We start from the raw sequence: 12,932 nt of genomic DNA on the forward strand, positions 1-12,932 counted from the left end.
TAATAAAACCTCACTGAGAGAGGGCAAAGGCTATTGGGCTCAGGAAGGGGAAGATGGCTCTTTCATGCATACATTCTAGGTCCCACACATTGAAATCCAGATGGAGGAGGTTTGTGGTCATGGAGCTTCTGAAGAAGTGTTCTATGAAAGAAGATAGTGAATCTTGGTGCCACATGTCTCCATGCCAACTACCTGCAGACTTGAACCACAGCACAGCTGCTTTCAGTTTTGCATATGCTGATGTGAGTCAGAACACTAGTGTAATAAGACCAAAAGCTGTTCTTATTGGATTGTGATGATTATAACCTGTCTATGCCATCCCCATTTTGTAGAGAGCAGCTGCTTGGCTTATCTTTTGTCATTGTTACTAGTTTGATGACCGCCACCTCTCTGAGAATGCACAGCTCATCTCTGGATCCCAGCTTCATCACCTCAATTACTCACCCATATTAAGTGTCCTCATTTCTTTTCCATTCTCTAGCTCTTATCCTGGATGTAAACTTGCACTGACCTCTGATTAATACTCCAACAGCAAACTTCAGACTCTCATCAAAAGTCCCATTTCTTTGCTTTTCTTTACCCTTGAAAAATTGCCTGTACTTACTTCATTTCTGTTTTCAGTTTTCTTTTCAGCCCACTGTAATTAGGCCTTAAGATACTCAAAGATCTTTTTAACTCTCTTCCTAGAAGATCATCATTTAAGTTTTATGTCAAGAGTCACTTCCTTTGTGAGGCATTCTCTTTTTACCCCCTGTCTTTCTACCACTTTCAAAAGAGTCTCTCCAGTTATATCTCCATGCCTATTATCTTCATAGCATCTATCACTATTTAATATTCTATTACTTATGTCACATATCTATTATATTATTGTGTTTCTCTTGTGGTTATTCCCTTCTGTGAGGCAAGGAAATAATAGCAAATGGTCTCTGCTATTCTAGTTAATTTCTCTCATATTCCATCCAGCTCAGTGGACTTCACTAGAATTCCCTGGGGCTAGATTATTAGTGATGAACCATGTTTAGTTCATTCTGGATTAATTCATTGTATTCTAGTTTTTAAATGTTATGTTATTAAATTTACTTAACAAAATAACCCCCCCCCAAAAAAAATAATCCCTTCTGAAAACCAGATTTTCCATACCTTTGGAGACAAGTATGGAAAAACTCACAATGTCTATTTGCCTATGCATCTTTCATTTAACCTTATAAAATTATGATGGACATTTTATTCACATTATCAAGATTTTTAAAGTATGTTTCTTTGTAAAGAAAGTACAAAGTCGAACTTTGAATAAGCCCTTTCCTGAATTGCACACAAATACAAGTAAATGCATTTACCTTAATGTGAATGCTGATAGCTGTCTTGATCCAAAAAGGCTGAAGACTTCTTTGGTCTTACCTAAAAATGCTGGGTATTTTAAGTTATTTGATTCTAAAAAATGCTTTGTAGACATGAAATATAGTATGAAATGGAATGGCAAAACTAAGATGAGGAAGGTTCTAATTACTTTATTAAGTAGCTAGGAGGAGTGAGTGTACTGAACCTTGAAAACCAAAAGAATTGCAAAGAAAGTATTGAGAAGTAGGGTGCTGAAATTATATAGTGGATGAAGGTAGAGAGGACTCTAAACCAGAGTGACAGCTCAATGTGGTGATGTTTTCACTCAAGAAATCATGATCATCTCTCTCCCTTTTAGGAAATCTATTTTACTGATCTGAGAAAATAAGTTTCTCTGCAAGTGTACATGTGTTAGGTAGATTCCTTTAGAATGACAATATTATTTAGTGATATTTTCTCTTTTATTTACAGAATTCTCAAAATGCCTAGGGAACCAAGATATTTCAGAATATTTTTAATACTTGAAAATGGATCAACAGTTAACATTTTAGGCAAAGGTTGTAAAAGTTTCAATTCTATAAGAGTTTGCTTAATCTCTTAGAGTACATTGTCACACTTCTTTGCTAGTACTACTACTGCACTGCAATGGCTACTTAAATGTTTTGTGATTTTATAAAACACCAACACCCCCAAAATTTAAAAATCCAGTCAAGAAACTGGCAGAAGATATGAACAGACATTTCTCTAAAGAAGACATACAAATAGCCAGCAGACACATGAAAAAATGTTCAACATCACTTGGCATCAGAGAAATACAAATCAAACCCACAATGAGATACCAACTTACAGCAGTCAGAATGGCTAAAATGAATAACTTAGGAAACAGCAGATGTTGGCAAGGATGTAGAGAAAGGGGAACCTTCTTACATTGTTGGTGGGAATGCAAGCTGGTACAGCCACTCTGGAAAACAGTATGGAGGTTCCTCAAAAAGTTGAAAATAGAGCTATCTTATGACTCAGCAATTGCACTACTACGTATTTATCCCAAAGATACAAATGTGGTGATCCAAAGAGGCACCTGCTCCACGATGTTTATAGAAGCAATGTCCACAATAGTCAAATATGGAAAGGGCCCATCCATTGAAAGATGAATGGCTAAAGAAAATGTGACATACATATACAGTGGAATATTACTCAACCATCAAAATGAATGAAATCCTGCCATTTCCAATGATGGGTGGAACTAGAGTGTATCATGCTAAATGAAATAAGTCATTAAGAGAAAGATAAATATCATATGATTTGACTCATGTGGAATTTAAGAAACAAAACTGATGAACACAAGGAAAGGGAAGGAAAAATAAAATAAGATGGAAACAGAGAGGGCAACAAACCATAAGAGACTCTTAACTATAGAAAGCAAATTGAGGATTGCTGGAGAGGAGGTGGGCAGGAGGATAGGGTAACTGGGTGATGGGCATTAAGTGGGGCACTTGATTGAATGATCATTGAATATTATATACAACAGATGAATCTCAAAAAAAAAAAAAACAACAGATGAATCTCTAAATTCTACTCCTGAAACTGATAATGCACTATATGTCAAATAAATGGAATTTAAATATTTTTTTAAAAATGAGAACAAAACAGGTCTGTAAGATTTAAGAAAAAAAAATTTAAAGAAAACTCTACCCTTGTCTTTTTTGCACTTTGGATACTCTAAAATATGTTGTGATGAGGAAGGTATATAAAGTAATAATGTTAAGCTCATCTTTAAGAAAACACCATTGACTTTCTTAAGATGATGAAAATAGCTTTCATTAAACAACATTTTTGTGTGTCTTCTAGACAGCCTTTTCTCTCACCCTTTTGTTATCCCATTTACTTTACAAAATCATTGGTGGCATTTGGTATATGTACAGAATTTCTATTGCTTTACAAAAAAAATCTTATTGCTCAAAATACCATTTTCTTTGTAACTTGTGTTGGTTTTATTTTAGAGACTTAAGTTCTCATTTTTTTTCTAAGACACAGTAATCCCACCTTCATGTCTAAGTAGAATTAGTAGAAATAGAATATTCTGAAGAACTTTGCTTTAATGTGAGATGAAAGACAATGCATGATATAAGTAGTCACAGTGTTTGTGCCTTTTCACAGAGGAGCTATACAAGGGAAAGTCTCCTACTTGCCAGTCAGGCCTAGCCAAGTCGTCTACTTGCCAGTCAGGCATAGCCAGATTTCTGCTCTCTCCTGCTCTCCTCCTATATCCATATGCTTCCTTTTCTTATGCCCTTCCTTAATCTTCCCTTTGATGGTGGTAGTCCCTAGAGTTCCTTTGATCTTACTCATATAATATATTTTCTACTTTATAATCATACCACTTTTAGAACTATAAAATCTCCACCAAAATCTTCAGGCAAAATTCTCATGGCATGCGGTCATCAGTTATAACATACTACACAGCAGTTGATATGTTGTACATCTCCCCTTGAGATAGGAATCCCATTCAGGACTAAAGATTGAGGCTAGTTTCAAGGAAATGTGAACTATTAACCTTAATAAAAATGACATTAAGCAAACAGATAATTCTTTATATCATGAAAGAATTTTCTCTTGTACATCCAGTACTATTAGTACTTCTAATTCATTTAAAATTCTGAATTAATATATACGAAGATTTTTATTACATGGAGCATAATACTCTTCGCAAAATTAAAATATTTAGCTGCATTAAAATAATTTAAAGTTACAGCTCTAAAATGAAAACAAATTGTGGAAAAGCCAAAACAATTGTGGATATTTGCATTTATCAATATACCGTTCCACATTTTATTTAGAGTAGGATTGGCTCAATAAATACTACAACTTACACTTAAGTTATATATTTTATATAATATATATAGGCATCCCTCAGAGATATGGCAAGTTCCATTTCAAACCACCACAATAAATCAAATATTTTGATAAAGTGAGTCATATGTGTTTTTCGGTTTCCCAGTGCATATAACAGTTATGTTTATTCTATACTGTAGTCTATTAAGTCTGTATTAAACGGATGTAGAAAGGAACAATGTGCATACCTTAATTAAAAATATTTTATTGCTAAAATATGCTAAACATCATCTGACTTACAGTGAGTTATATAATCTTTTTGCTAGTGAAGGATCTTGCCTTAACGTTGATGGCTGCTGATCGATCATGGTGGTAGTTACTGAAGACTAGGGTGGCAGTGGCAATTTCTTAAAACAAGATGACAGTGAAGTTTTTTGCATCAGTTGACTCTTCCTTTTACAAATGATTTCTCCGTAGTGTGTAGTGCTATTTGATAGCGTTTTACCCACGGTAAAACTTCTTACAAAATTGAAGTCAGTTCTCACAAACCCTGCTGCCACTTTATCAACTAAGTTTATGGAATATTCTAAATCCTTTTTTGTCATTACAATAATCTTCACGACCTCTTCACGAGGAATAGATTTCATCTCAAAAAATCACTATCTTTGCTCATCCATTTGAAGCAACCCTTCATCTGTTGGAGTTTGATCATGAGATTGCAGCAATTTACTCCCATCTTTAGGCTTTTCGTTCTAGTTCCTTTGCTGTTTCCACCACTTCTGCAGTTACTTCCTCCACTGAACTCATGAACACCTGAAAGTTGTCCATGAGGGTTGAAATCAACTTCATCCAAGCTCCTATTCTTGCTGATATGTTGACTTCTTCCCAGGAATAATGAATGTTCTTAGTGGTGTCTAGAATGGTGAATCTTTCTGGGATTTCAATTTATTTTGCCCAGATCCATCAGAAGAATCACTGTCTATGATAGCATTATGAGATGTATTTCTTAAATAATATGTCTTAGAAGTCAGAATTACTCATGGGCTCCAGAATAGATGTTGTGTTAGCAACATCATAAAAACATTACATTAATCTGGTTGTACATCTCCATCAGAGCACTTGGCTGACCAAGTGCTTTGGCAATGAGCAGTAATATTTTGAAATTAATCTTTTTGTGAGTAGTGGTTCTCATTAGTGGACTTAAAATAGTCACTAGTCATGTTGTAAACATATATGCTATCATTTTCGCTTTGTTGTTCCATTTATAAAGCGTATGCAGAATAGGTTTCACATAATTCTTTAGGGCTCTAGGATTTTTGGATTGATAAATGAACATTAACTTCAACTTAAAGTCACCAGATGCATTAGCCCCTAGCAAGAGTCAGCCTGTACTTTGAAGCTTTGAAGCCAGGCTTTGATTTCTCCCTTCTAGATATGAAAGTCCTAGACGTGTCTTTTTCCAACACAAGGCTATTTCATCTACATTGAAAATATGTTGTTGAGTGTAGCCACCTTCCTGAATTACCATAGTTGGGTCTTCTAAATAATTTGCTTCATTGCTGCAGCTTCTACATCAGCACTTGCTGCTTCACCTTGCACTTTTATGTTTTGGAAATGGCTTTTTATTTAAACCTCGTTTAAAAAAATGAACCTTATGAAATCAGAGAGGGAGACAAACCAAAAAGACTCTTAATCATAGGAAACAAATTGAAGGCTGCTGGAGGGGTGGGGGCTGCGGGGCTGGAGTAACTGGGTGATGGACTTTATGGAGGGCACATGATGTAACGAGCACTGGGTGTTATATAAGATTGATTAATTACTGACCTCTACTTCTGAAATCAATAATACATTATATGTTAATTAATTGCACTTAAATAAAACAAACGTTTGTGCAAGGGGAAAAAAACCCTCATGACCCAACCTCTGCTAGCTTCCAACTTTTCTTCTGCAGCTTCCTCACCTCTCTCAGCCTCCAGAGAATTGAAGAGTTAGGGCCTTGCTCTGGATTAGGGTTTGGTTTAAGGGAATGTTGTGGCTCCTTTGATTTTTCTTTTTTTAAAAATCCAGACCACTAAGACTTTCTCCATATCAATGATAAGGCTGTTTTTCTTTCTTATCACTTCATCTGTTTGCTGGAGTAGCACTTTTAATTTCCTTCAAGAACTGTTTCTTTGCATTCACATCTTGGCTGTTTGGCCCAAGAAGATAAGCCTTTCTTACTAAGCTTAATCATTTCTAGCTTTTGATTTAAAATGAGACATACAACCCTTCCTTTCACTTGAACACAGAAGCCTTGCAGGATTTTTCATTTGTTAAGTTTTTATTTAAATTCCAGTTTACATAGAATGTAAAATTAGTTTCAGGTGTACAATAAATATAAGAATTCAACAATTCCATACAATAGCTGATGCTCATCACAAGTCATTGCAGGGTTTTTAATCAGCCTAATTTCAGTGGTGCCCCAAAACAGTTATTAGTAACACCAAAGATCTACTAATCAAAGATTACCATGGCAAATATAATATTAATGGAAAAGTTTGAAATATTGTGAGAATAACTAAATGTGACAAAGAAATACAGATGAACAAATGCTGTTGGAAAAAAAAAATGGCACAAATAGACTTCCTTGCCTCAGGGTTGCCAAAAATCTTCAATTTGTCTGTAATGCAGTATCTGCAATGCACAATAAAGTGAAACACAATAAAATGAGATATGCCTGCATTTTATATTAGCTGACAGGTAATTTTAATTCTTCACTGATGTTGTTTTTATTTTGGTATATTTATGCAGCATTATTTCTGTTGTCTTATTTGTTTGACATGCATAATAAGAGAAATCTGATGAATCCTAAAGAGGAAAACATACACTAAACTAAGAAAACTTATTGCATTGGAGAAAATTATATTTTATAACAATCTTTTTATCCTTCAGGTAATGAATGAGTTATTCTAAAGACTGTATGCCTAGTACATAGTCTTTACTTTTCTTAACCATATTTCTTGGTTGTATCTGGCAGATAATATATTTGCTTTTTAAAAGAATTAACTTTGAACCTGAATTTATATATTACCAAGAAATACTACCACCTCTTTTCCAAAACTGATTTCTGTGTATATCAATATGTTATATAATATTTGTGTAACAGAATAATACAGTATAGTGTCTTTTTTTTAGAGATCAATTCTATCGTGAGAACTCCATGAAATAAAACTAAAATAAATAACCAACAAAGTTCTAAGTAAAAGTATTAATTAAATATATCTATATAATTCTAAATAAAAGTGTATTTTCTTCCCAGAGGTTCTTTCAAATACACTTTCATTTTATTAAAACATATGCCCTGAGCACTAATATCCTGTATTTTTAGATAAAGGTACAGAAATGTCTTTTAATAATATTGGTCTCTGTCTACTCCAAAGAACAGGTGACACTTACTCCAAGAGTAGCTGGGATATGCATAGAATTTTAGGTTATAGACACCTGGGAGTAGAGTGGATCATCCTCAGAGTCTCCTGAAAGAAATAGCTATTATTAGAATTGGGCAAATGACTGAAAATAATATACATCTTAGTAGTATCACAGTTAAACAGCTCTAAAAAGCAGCACTGATGATGTGGTGTGAGGGGTTTTGTAAGATTTTAATCTTATTTAATTAATTTTAATTGCACAGAAATAGTTCTTTGAATACTCACTGCCCATTATTTGTAGATATATTGTGCCTTTTGATTTTAAAAAATCATTCGTTTTAGTTTTGAATGCTTCTTTTCTTTCTTTCTTTCTTTTTTCTTTTTTCCAGATGACACGAGAACAATATATACTGGCAACACAACAGAACAACCTGCCAAGGGCTGAGAATGCACAACTTTACCCCGTGGGGATTTATGGATGGCGAAAGAGGTGCTTATACTTCTTTGTCCTTCTGCTGTTGGTTACCATGATAGTTAACTTAGCCATGACAATATGGATATTGAAAGTGATGAATTTCACTGTGGTAAGTACCACCATGACTTTATATCTACTGCTTTTGGTTCAAAGACGATATAGCACTGTTATTTTTATTTTTAAGTGAAAGTTATTTATCTTAATCTTTACAAGTATATGTATTGAAATTCCAAAGACTGTGATATATTATTTTAAGACTGCATTCACTATGTGTTCATGACACACATATGATATTAGTACCTATCCTTTAAATGTGGGGAATTGAGATCATGAGATAGTATAGGATACTGATTCATTAGCAGTTAGAAACCTTTTAGCCTATAGATGTAAACTATTGCTTGCTAAACCTGGTAATCTAGGAAAGAGGTCTATATTTTTAGAGATGATATTTTATGTTAAAATTAATATTAGACATCACAAGTGCTTTTAAATTACTTTACATAGAGTATTTGCCTCTCTCTATATGGTTTCTGTGTAGCATACTGCATGATTACATCTAAACCCTGAAATTTTTCATGGACCACATAGACCAATGTCTGTAATTGTCACCAGGTGGTGGTCTCATTCTTTTGGAGCACAGACATGGTAAATATAAGATACACCAGAAATTAAATCACTCTATCATGAAAAATACTAATTTAATAGCAAAATAATCATATTACTCATTGATAAATTTTGCTTTAATTTATTGAATGTGTACAATAAACATATGAGCCTGGCTTATCTGGAAAAATTAGCTGCTTCAGCAAAGTTAGTAGCTCCCTTTGTATTTTCTAGCTAAATTCTTAAATTTACTCTCCTCTGCCTTTAAAGCTTTCTGCTTTTGCTTAAAGACCTAAGGTATCTTCACATTCAAGCTGGTATCTTACACTTGCTGACCAGACTACTATTATTCTTTAGAACTCTGCATCCTCAGGGGCAAGTGTAAAGCTAGATATTTAACTTCACTGATCTTTGTATATCGGGTTGCTTCTTTTTTTGTTGTTTTTAAACTCTGCTGTGTATTGATTTAGCAAGAATGGTTTCTTTCCGAGTTCACTAACATGTAATTCTAACTTGAAACAGAGTCTCAAAAAGGAAAATGAGCCCAGCATCTGTCCATTGTGTTAGGGCACTGTGGTTGTGTGCAGAAGGATCCTGGGAGAGCAGGTGGCCTAACCTTCCTGAGAGGAAAAACTGTAACAGAGCAAAGCATGATAGAAGAACATATGCTCATGGAGAAAATGAGCTGAGCAAGGGTTCCATTTCTCTGACACAGTGCAAATTTTGAAGAGTATTCATCAGAAAAGAAATGAAAGGCAAAGAAAAGTTGAGCAGAACTCAGTATTCCAGGATTAAAGAAAATGACTATATCCTAGCAATGGATATGTGTTCAGGGTCACTGATCAAGGCCTAAGAGGCTGTGTGTGGTGGCTAGAGGTGGAGTTGGGTGCTACTAGACAAATTATTGCTTTAAGAGATGCTCTGGTAATATATCTGAACTATTTCTTTGTCTTAAGTGTGGCTCAGTGTCCCCGTCCCCCACTCATTGAGAATATTTTGGCAGAGATTATACTAATTTTACTCCTAGTCTTTTAGTTCTGAGCTCTGCTCCTGTCTTCTCTTACTAGTGTCTGGGCTTCATTAATGATTCATTTATCACATTTTAGAGGCTGGAGATTCTTTTATATGTTTTTGACTGTCAGCCAAATTAGCAGTTGTTGACAGCAACTTTTTCAACCTCATTTTTCTTAACAAAACAAAACAAACAAAAGTCACTTTGAAACAGACAAAGAGTATAATTTTCTCCAAGATTTGAAATTTCAAGTATTTGATTACCTCTACCAAAGAGCATCTTTCTAAAGCTCACAAAAGTTGTGATCTACTCTCTCACTTCAGGAGCCTTGATTCTATCCAGTGACCAGGCCATGGAAATTTTCAGATTCAAGCCCTGTAAGTTTCTCAAACATATTTAAATTAATTAAGAAAATAAACTTAAATGCATAATTACATGGCTGCATGCATCAAGCTCCCAATACCTTGCCTCATGCTGAGGTCATGGCTGGATAAGCCAGCCAAGAGAAATAATTGAAACAATCACCTTTGTCCTCAGGATCCATGCAGGCCTCAGGGTTTCAGTCACCTATGGAGCTATCTAATTTGAACCTCAGCTGGCCAAAATGTAAATGTCAACATATTCCTGGGGATAATGAAAAGGAGTTCATTTACATAGGAGTTTTGGTGTTTATTTATTTATTTAATTTGTAAAACCACAGTGTTGCTTTTTAATAATCAACAAATAGGAGGTTATTCTTTAGCCACGTAAGCTATTTGTATGTAAGTGAAATAAATGGAAAGATGAAGTAATTATTGTGTTAAAATACTCTTTGTAAGGTAATATACTCTCCATCTCAGTGCAGTAATTCAAAATTGTTCAGAGAAAATCTGAATTAGTTAAATAGTTGCTGAGTTTAGCAGTTCTGAGTACTACACACCAGATTAAATTGTATGAATTTGAAAATTGTGAAATAATTTGTAATCCTCTTACATTAGAACAGTAAAAAATCAATTTTATATTTTCACTGGTGCATTATAATTGCATCTATCTCTAGAGTGAATACCAGAAAACATTTGCCATACTATCATAAGAAGTAGTAAATGATGTACAAATTGTTTGGGGACTATTATTGATTTACCCAAAATGTATTTCTCTTTCATCATAACAGTTTCTATCCAGTCCATGGAAATGTGTGTTTGTTAGCATCTTTTATTTCAGCAAACTCGGCATGTTACTATTATCAAAATACTGTGTTTTTAGCCAGGGTAGCTGCCAACCTGGGTTTATGATGCTTCTTGAAGTCCATCATTATGCCTAGTGGTATACATGATCTGTGTGGTTGATATGACCTTATTCTGTTTCTTATTTTGTGGAAAATAAAATCACACAGCTATTGAGATACCCAGGTGCAGGGAATCAAGAAAAAGGAAATTATACTACAGGGTGAAGGCTTAGGATAGATATATACCACAATTTCTTGTCTATGAGAGTTGATTAATGTAGGAATGAACTGAAGAAAGAGATTGTGAAGTTTCATTCTCTCAAGATCAGTGTAACCCAATTACGTGTTTGTGTTGTTGTTCATGTTGGTGGTGGCTAATTGGCATAATAGCTATATGATTCAATGTAAATGGACTAGTTTAGCAGATCTGTCGAATCTAGGCATTCTGCTAACATGATATGCTTCTTTGGTTCAAATGCTCATCCTAAGTAAGTTAATTTTACATTTGAACACTGAAAATTAATATAATAAAGTATTCATTTTAATCACAAGAGTACCAAGTAAATGTTGGTAGTATCAACTGCAACTTCATTTGATTAGCTATGCTAACTAGGCAGCAAAAGAAGGATGGAAAAATAAATGCCATTTATTAAGCAAAGAGGGGGATGAACGTCATGAATATTGAAACTGAGAAGCCATGAATACCGAGATATGGGTACTAATTGAAACAATTGATCAATTGAATAAATTGGAAAACAAAATTCTTAGAGACTTGTGTGATTGTTGGGATGAATGTTAGCTGAAAGGAGATCCCATAAGAAGTAGGACTGAATATGATAGTCTTTTAGGATTAAAAAGGAACTGGGAAATCTTTAGTTCGGCCGTCCACATACTATTAGGGGTCACTCTATGACATTCTCTCCATTTAGTCACTTAACACCGGCTTAAACCCTCCTTTGGATAAGCAAACCATTGCATTAAATCACTAGATAGTTGTATTGCTGTTTAGTATCTTGCAATTTTGTTGCATTCTCTCTGTATATAATTTCAATCATGGGATGCTAGGTGCATTCTTTCAAACCGACATGAATTTATCGTTTTATTAAGACTAGTTTGTTCTAATACACAATACACACATATATACATACATACACAAAACACACACGCATATATACATATTCAAATATACATACAGTATACATACACATACACTTATACACATAGTCACATCAAGGATGTATATTCTATATAGATAACTCTTCTATATCTTTACTATTCTTATGCATCAGCTTTGGCTTCCTTAGCAGCCATTCACCTTTCTTCATTTCAAATATTATCTATATTACATTATTATCATTATATGTTTGCAAGACGATCAACTTTTTAAAGATCTCTTTCTGTTTATTGCTGTTGGCCAGAACATCATTGATATATTTTATCATATTTTCTTTTCTTTTGGTGTACGTTTCTAAAGTTAAGAGAGAGCATATGTATCACTATATTCATTTTCTGCTCTCTAATGTTTTTTAATGTTGTAAGCTTTATAAGATAATTTTGGGGAAATATGAAATAATATACATTTGCTAAGTCTTCAATCTTGTGCTCTAATACCTTGGTAAATGAAGTATCACATATTCCCATCTCACTCGTGTGACTATTCTTTTTCTTTATCTTCATCATTAACCCAGTGCATATTATCTATAGCCATTATTGATTTACCTAAGATGGATAAAGTACATTTGCGGTATGCTGTTATGTGTCAGTGTGTCCATCATCAAACTTTTTACTCCACAGTCATTTTAATTCCACTCTTTAATGGGACCATTAGGTTGGAATAAACTTTTTCCATCTCTACGTATATAGCCAATTTTTATATTTATCAAAGCTGTGCCCCTATACCAAATGCATTTTATTTGTTTTTCAAATCTATGGTAATATACTGGTTATGTGGGAAGCTTAAAGGAAATAACTATATTTTGTTGATGTTTCATTGCTTTTTTTCTTAGCATGTTCATCACAGATTATTTCACTTTATATGACTTTGTTTATTGTCTGGTCTTC

At 34.0% G+C, this 12,932-nt stretch overlaps 1 protein-coding gene across 2 annotated transcripts in view; it reads left to right on the plus strand.

The window, feature by feature from the left end:
* The first annotated feature begins 7,966 nt into the window (after positions 1 to 7,966).
* Positions 7,967 to 12,932, plus strand: part of SGCZ (sarcoglycan zeta) — a 457,620-nt gene continuing 452,654 nt past the window's right edge. For both annotated transcript variants that reach the window (XM_041753053.1, XM_041753054.1), the window contains exon 1: positions 7,967 to 8,161. In XM_041753053.1, the coding sequence (XP_041608987.1) occupies positions 7,967 to 8,161 (195 nt within the window). The remainder of the gene's footprint in view (positions 8,162 to 12,932) is intronic.

This window comes from Vulpes lagopus, chromosome 4 (genome assembly GCF_018345385.1).
Source record: "Vulpes lagopus strain Blue_001 chromosome 4, ASM1834538v1, whole genome shotgun sequence".
NCBI lineage: Eukaryota > Metazoa > Chordata > Mammalia > Carnivora > Canidae > Vulpes > Vulpes lagopus.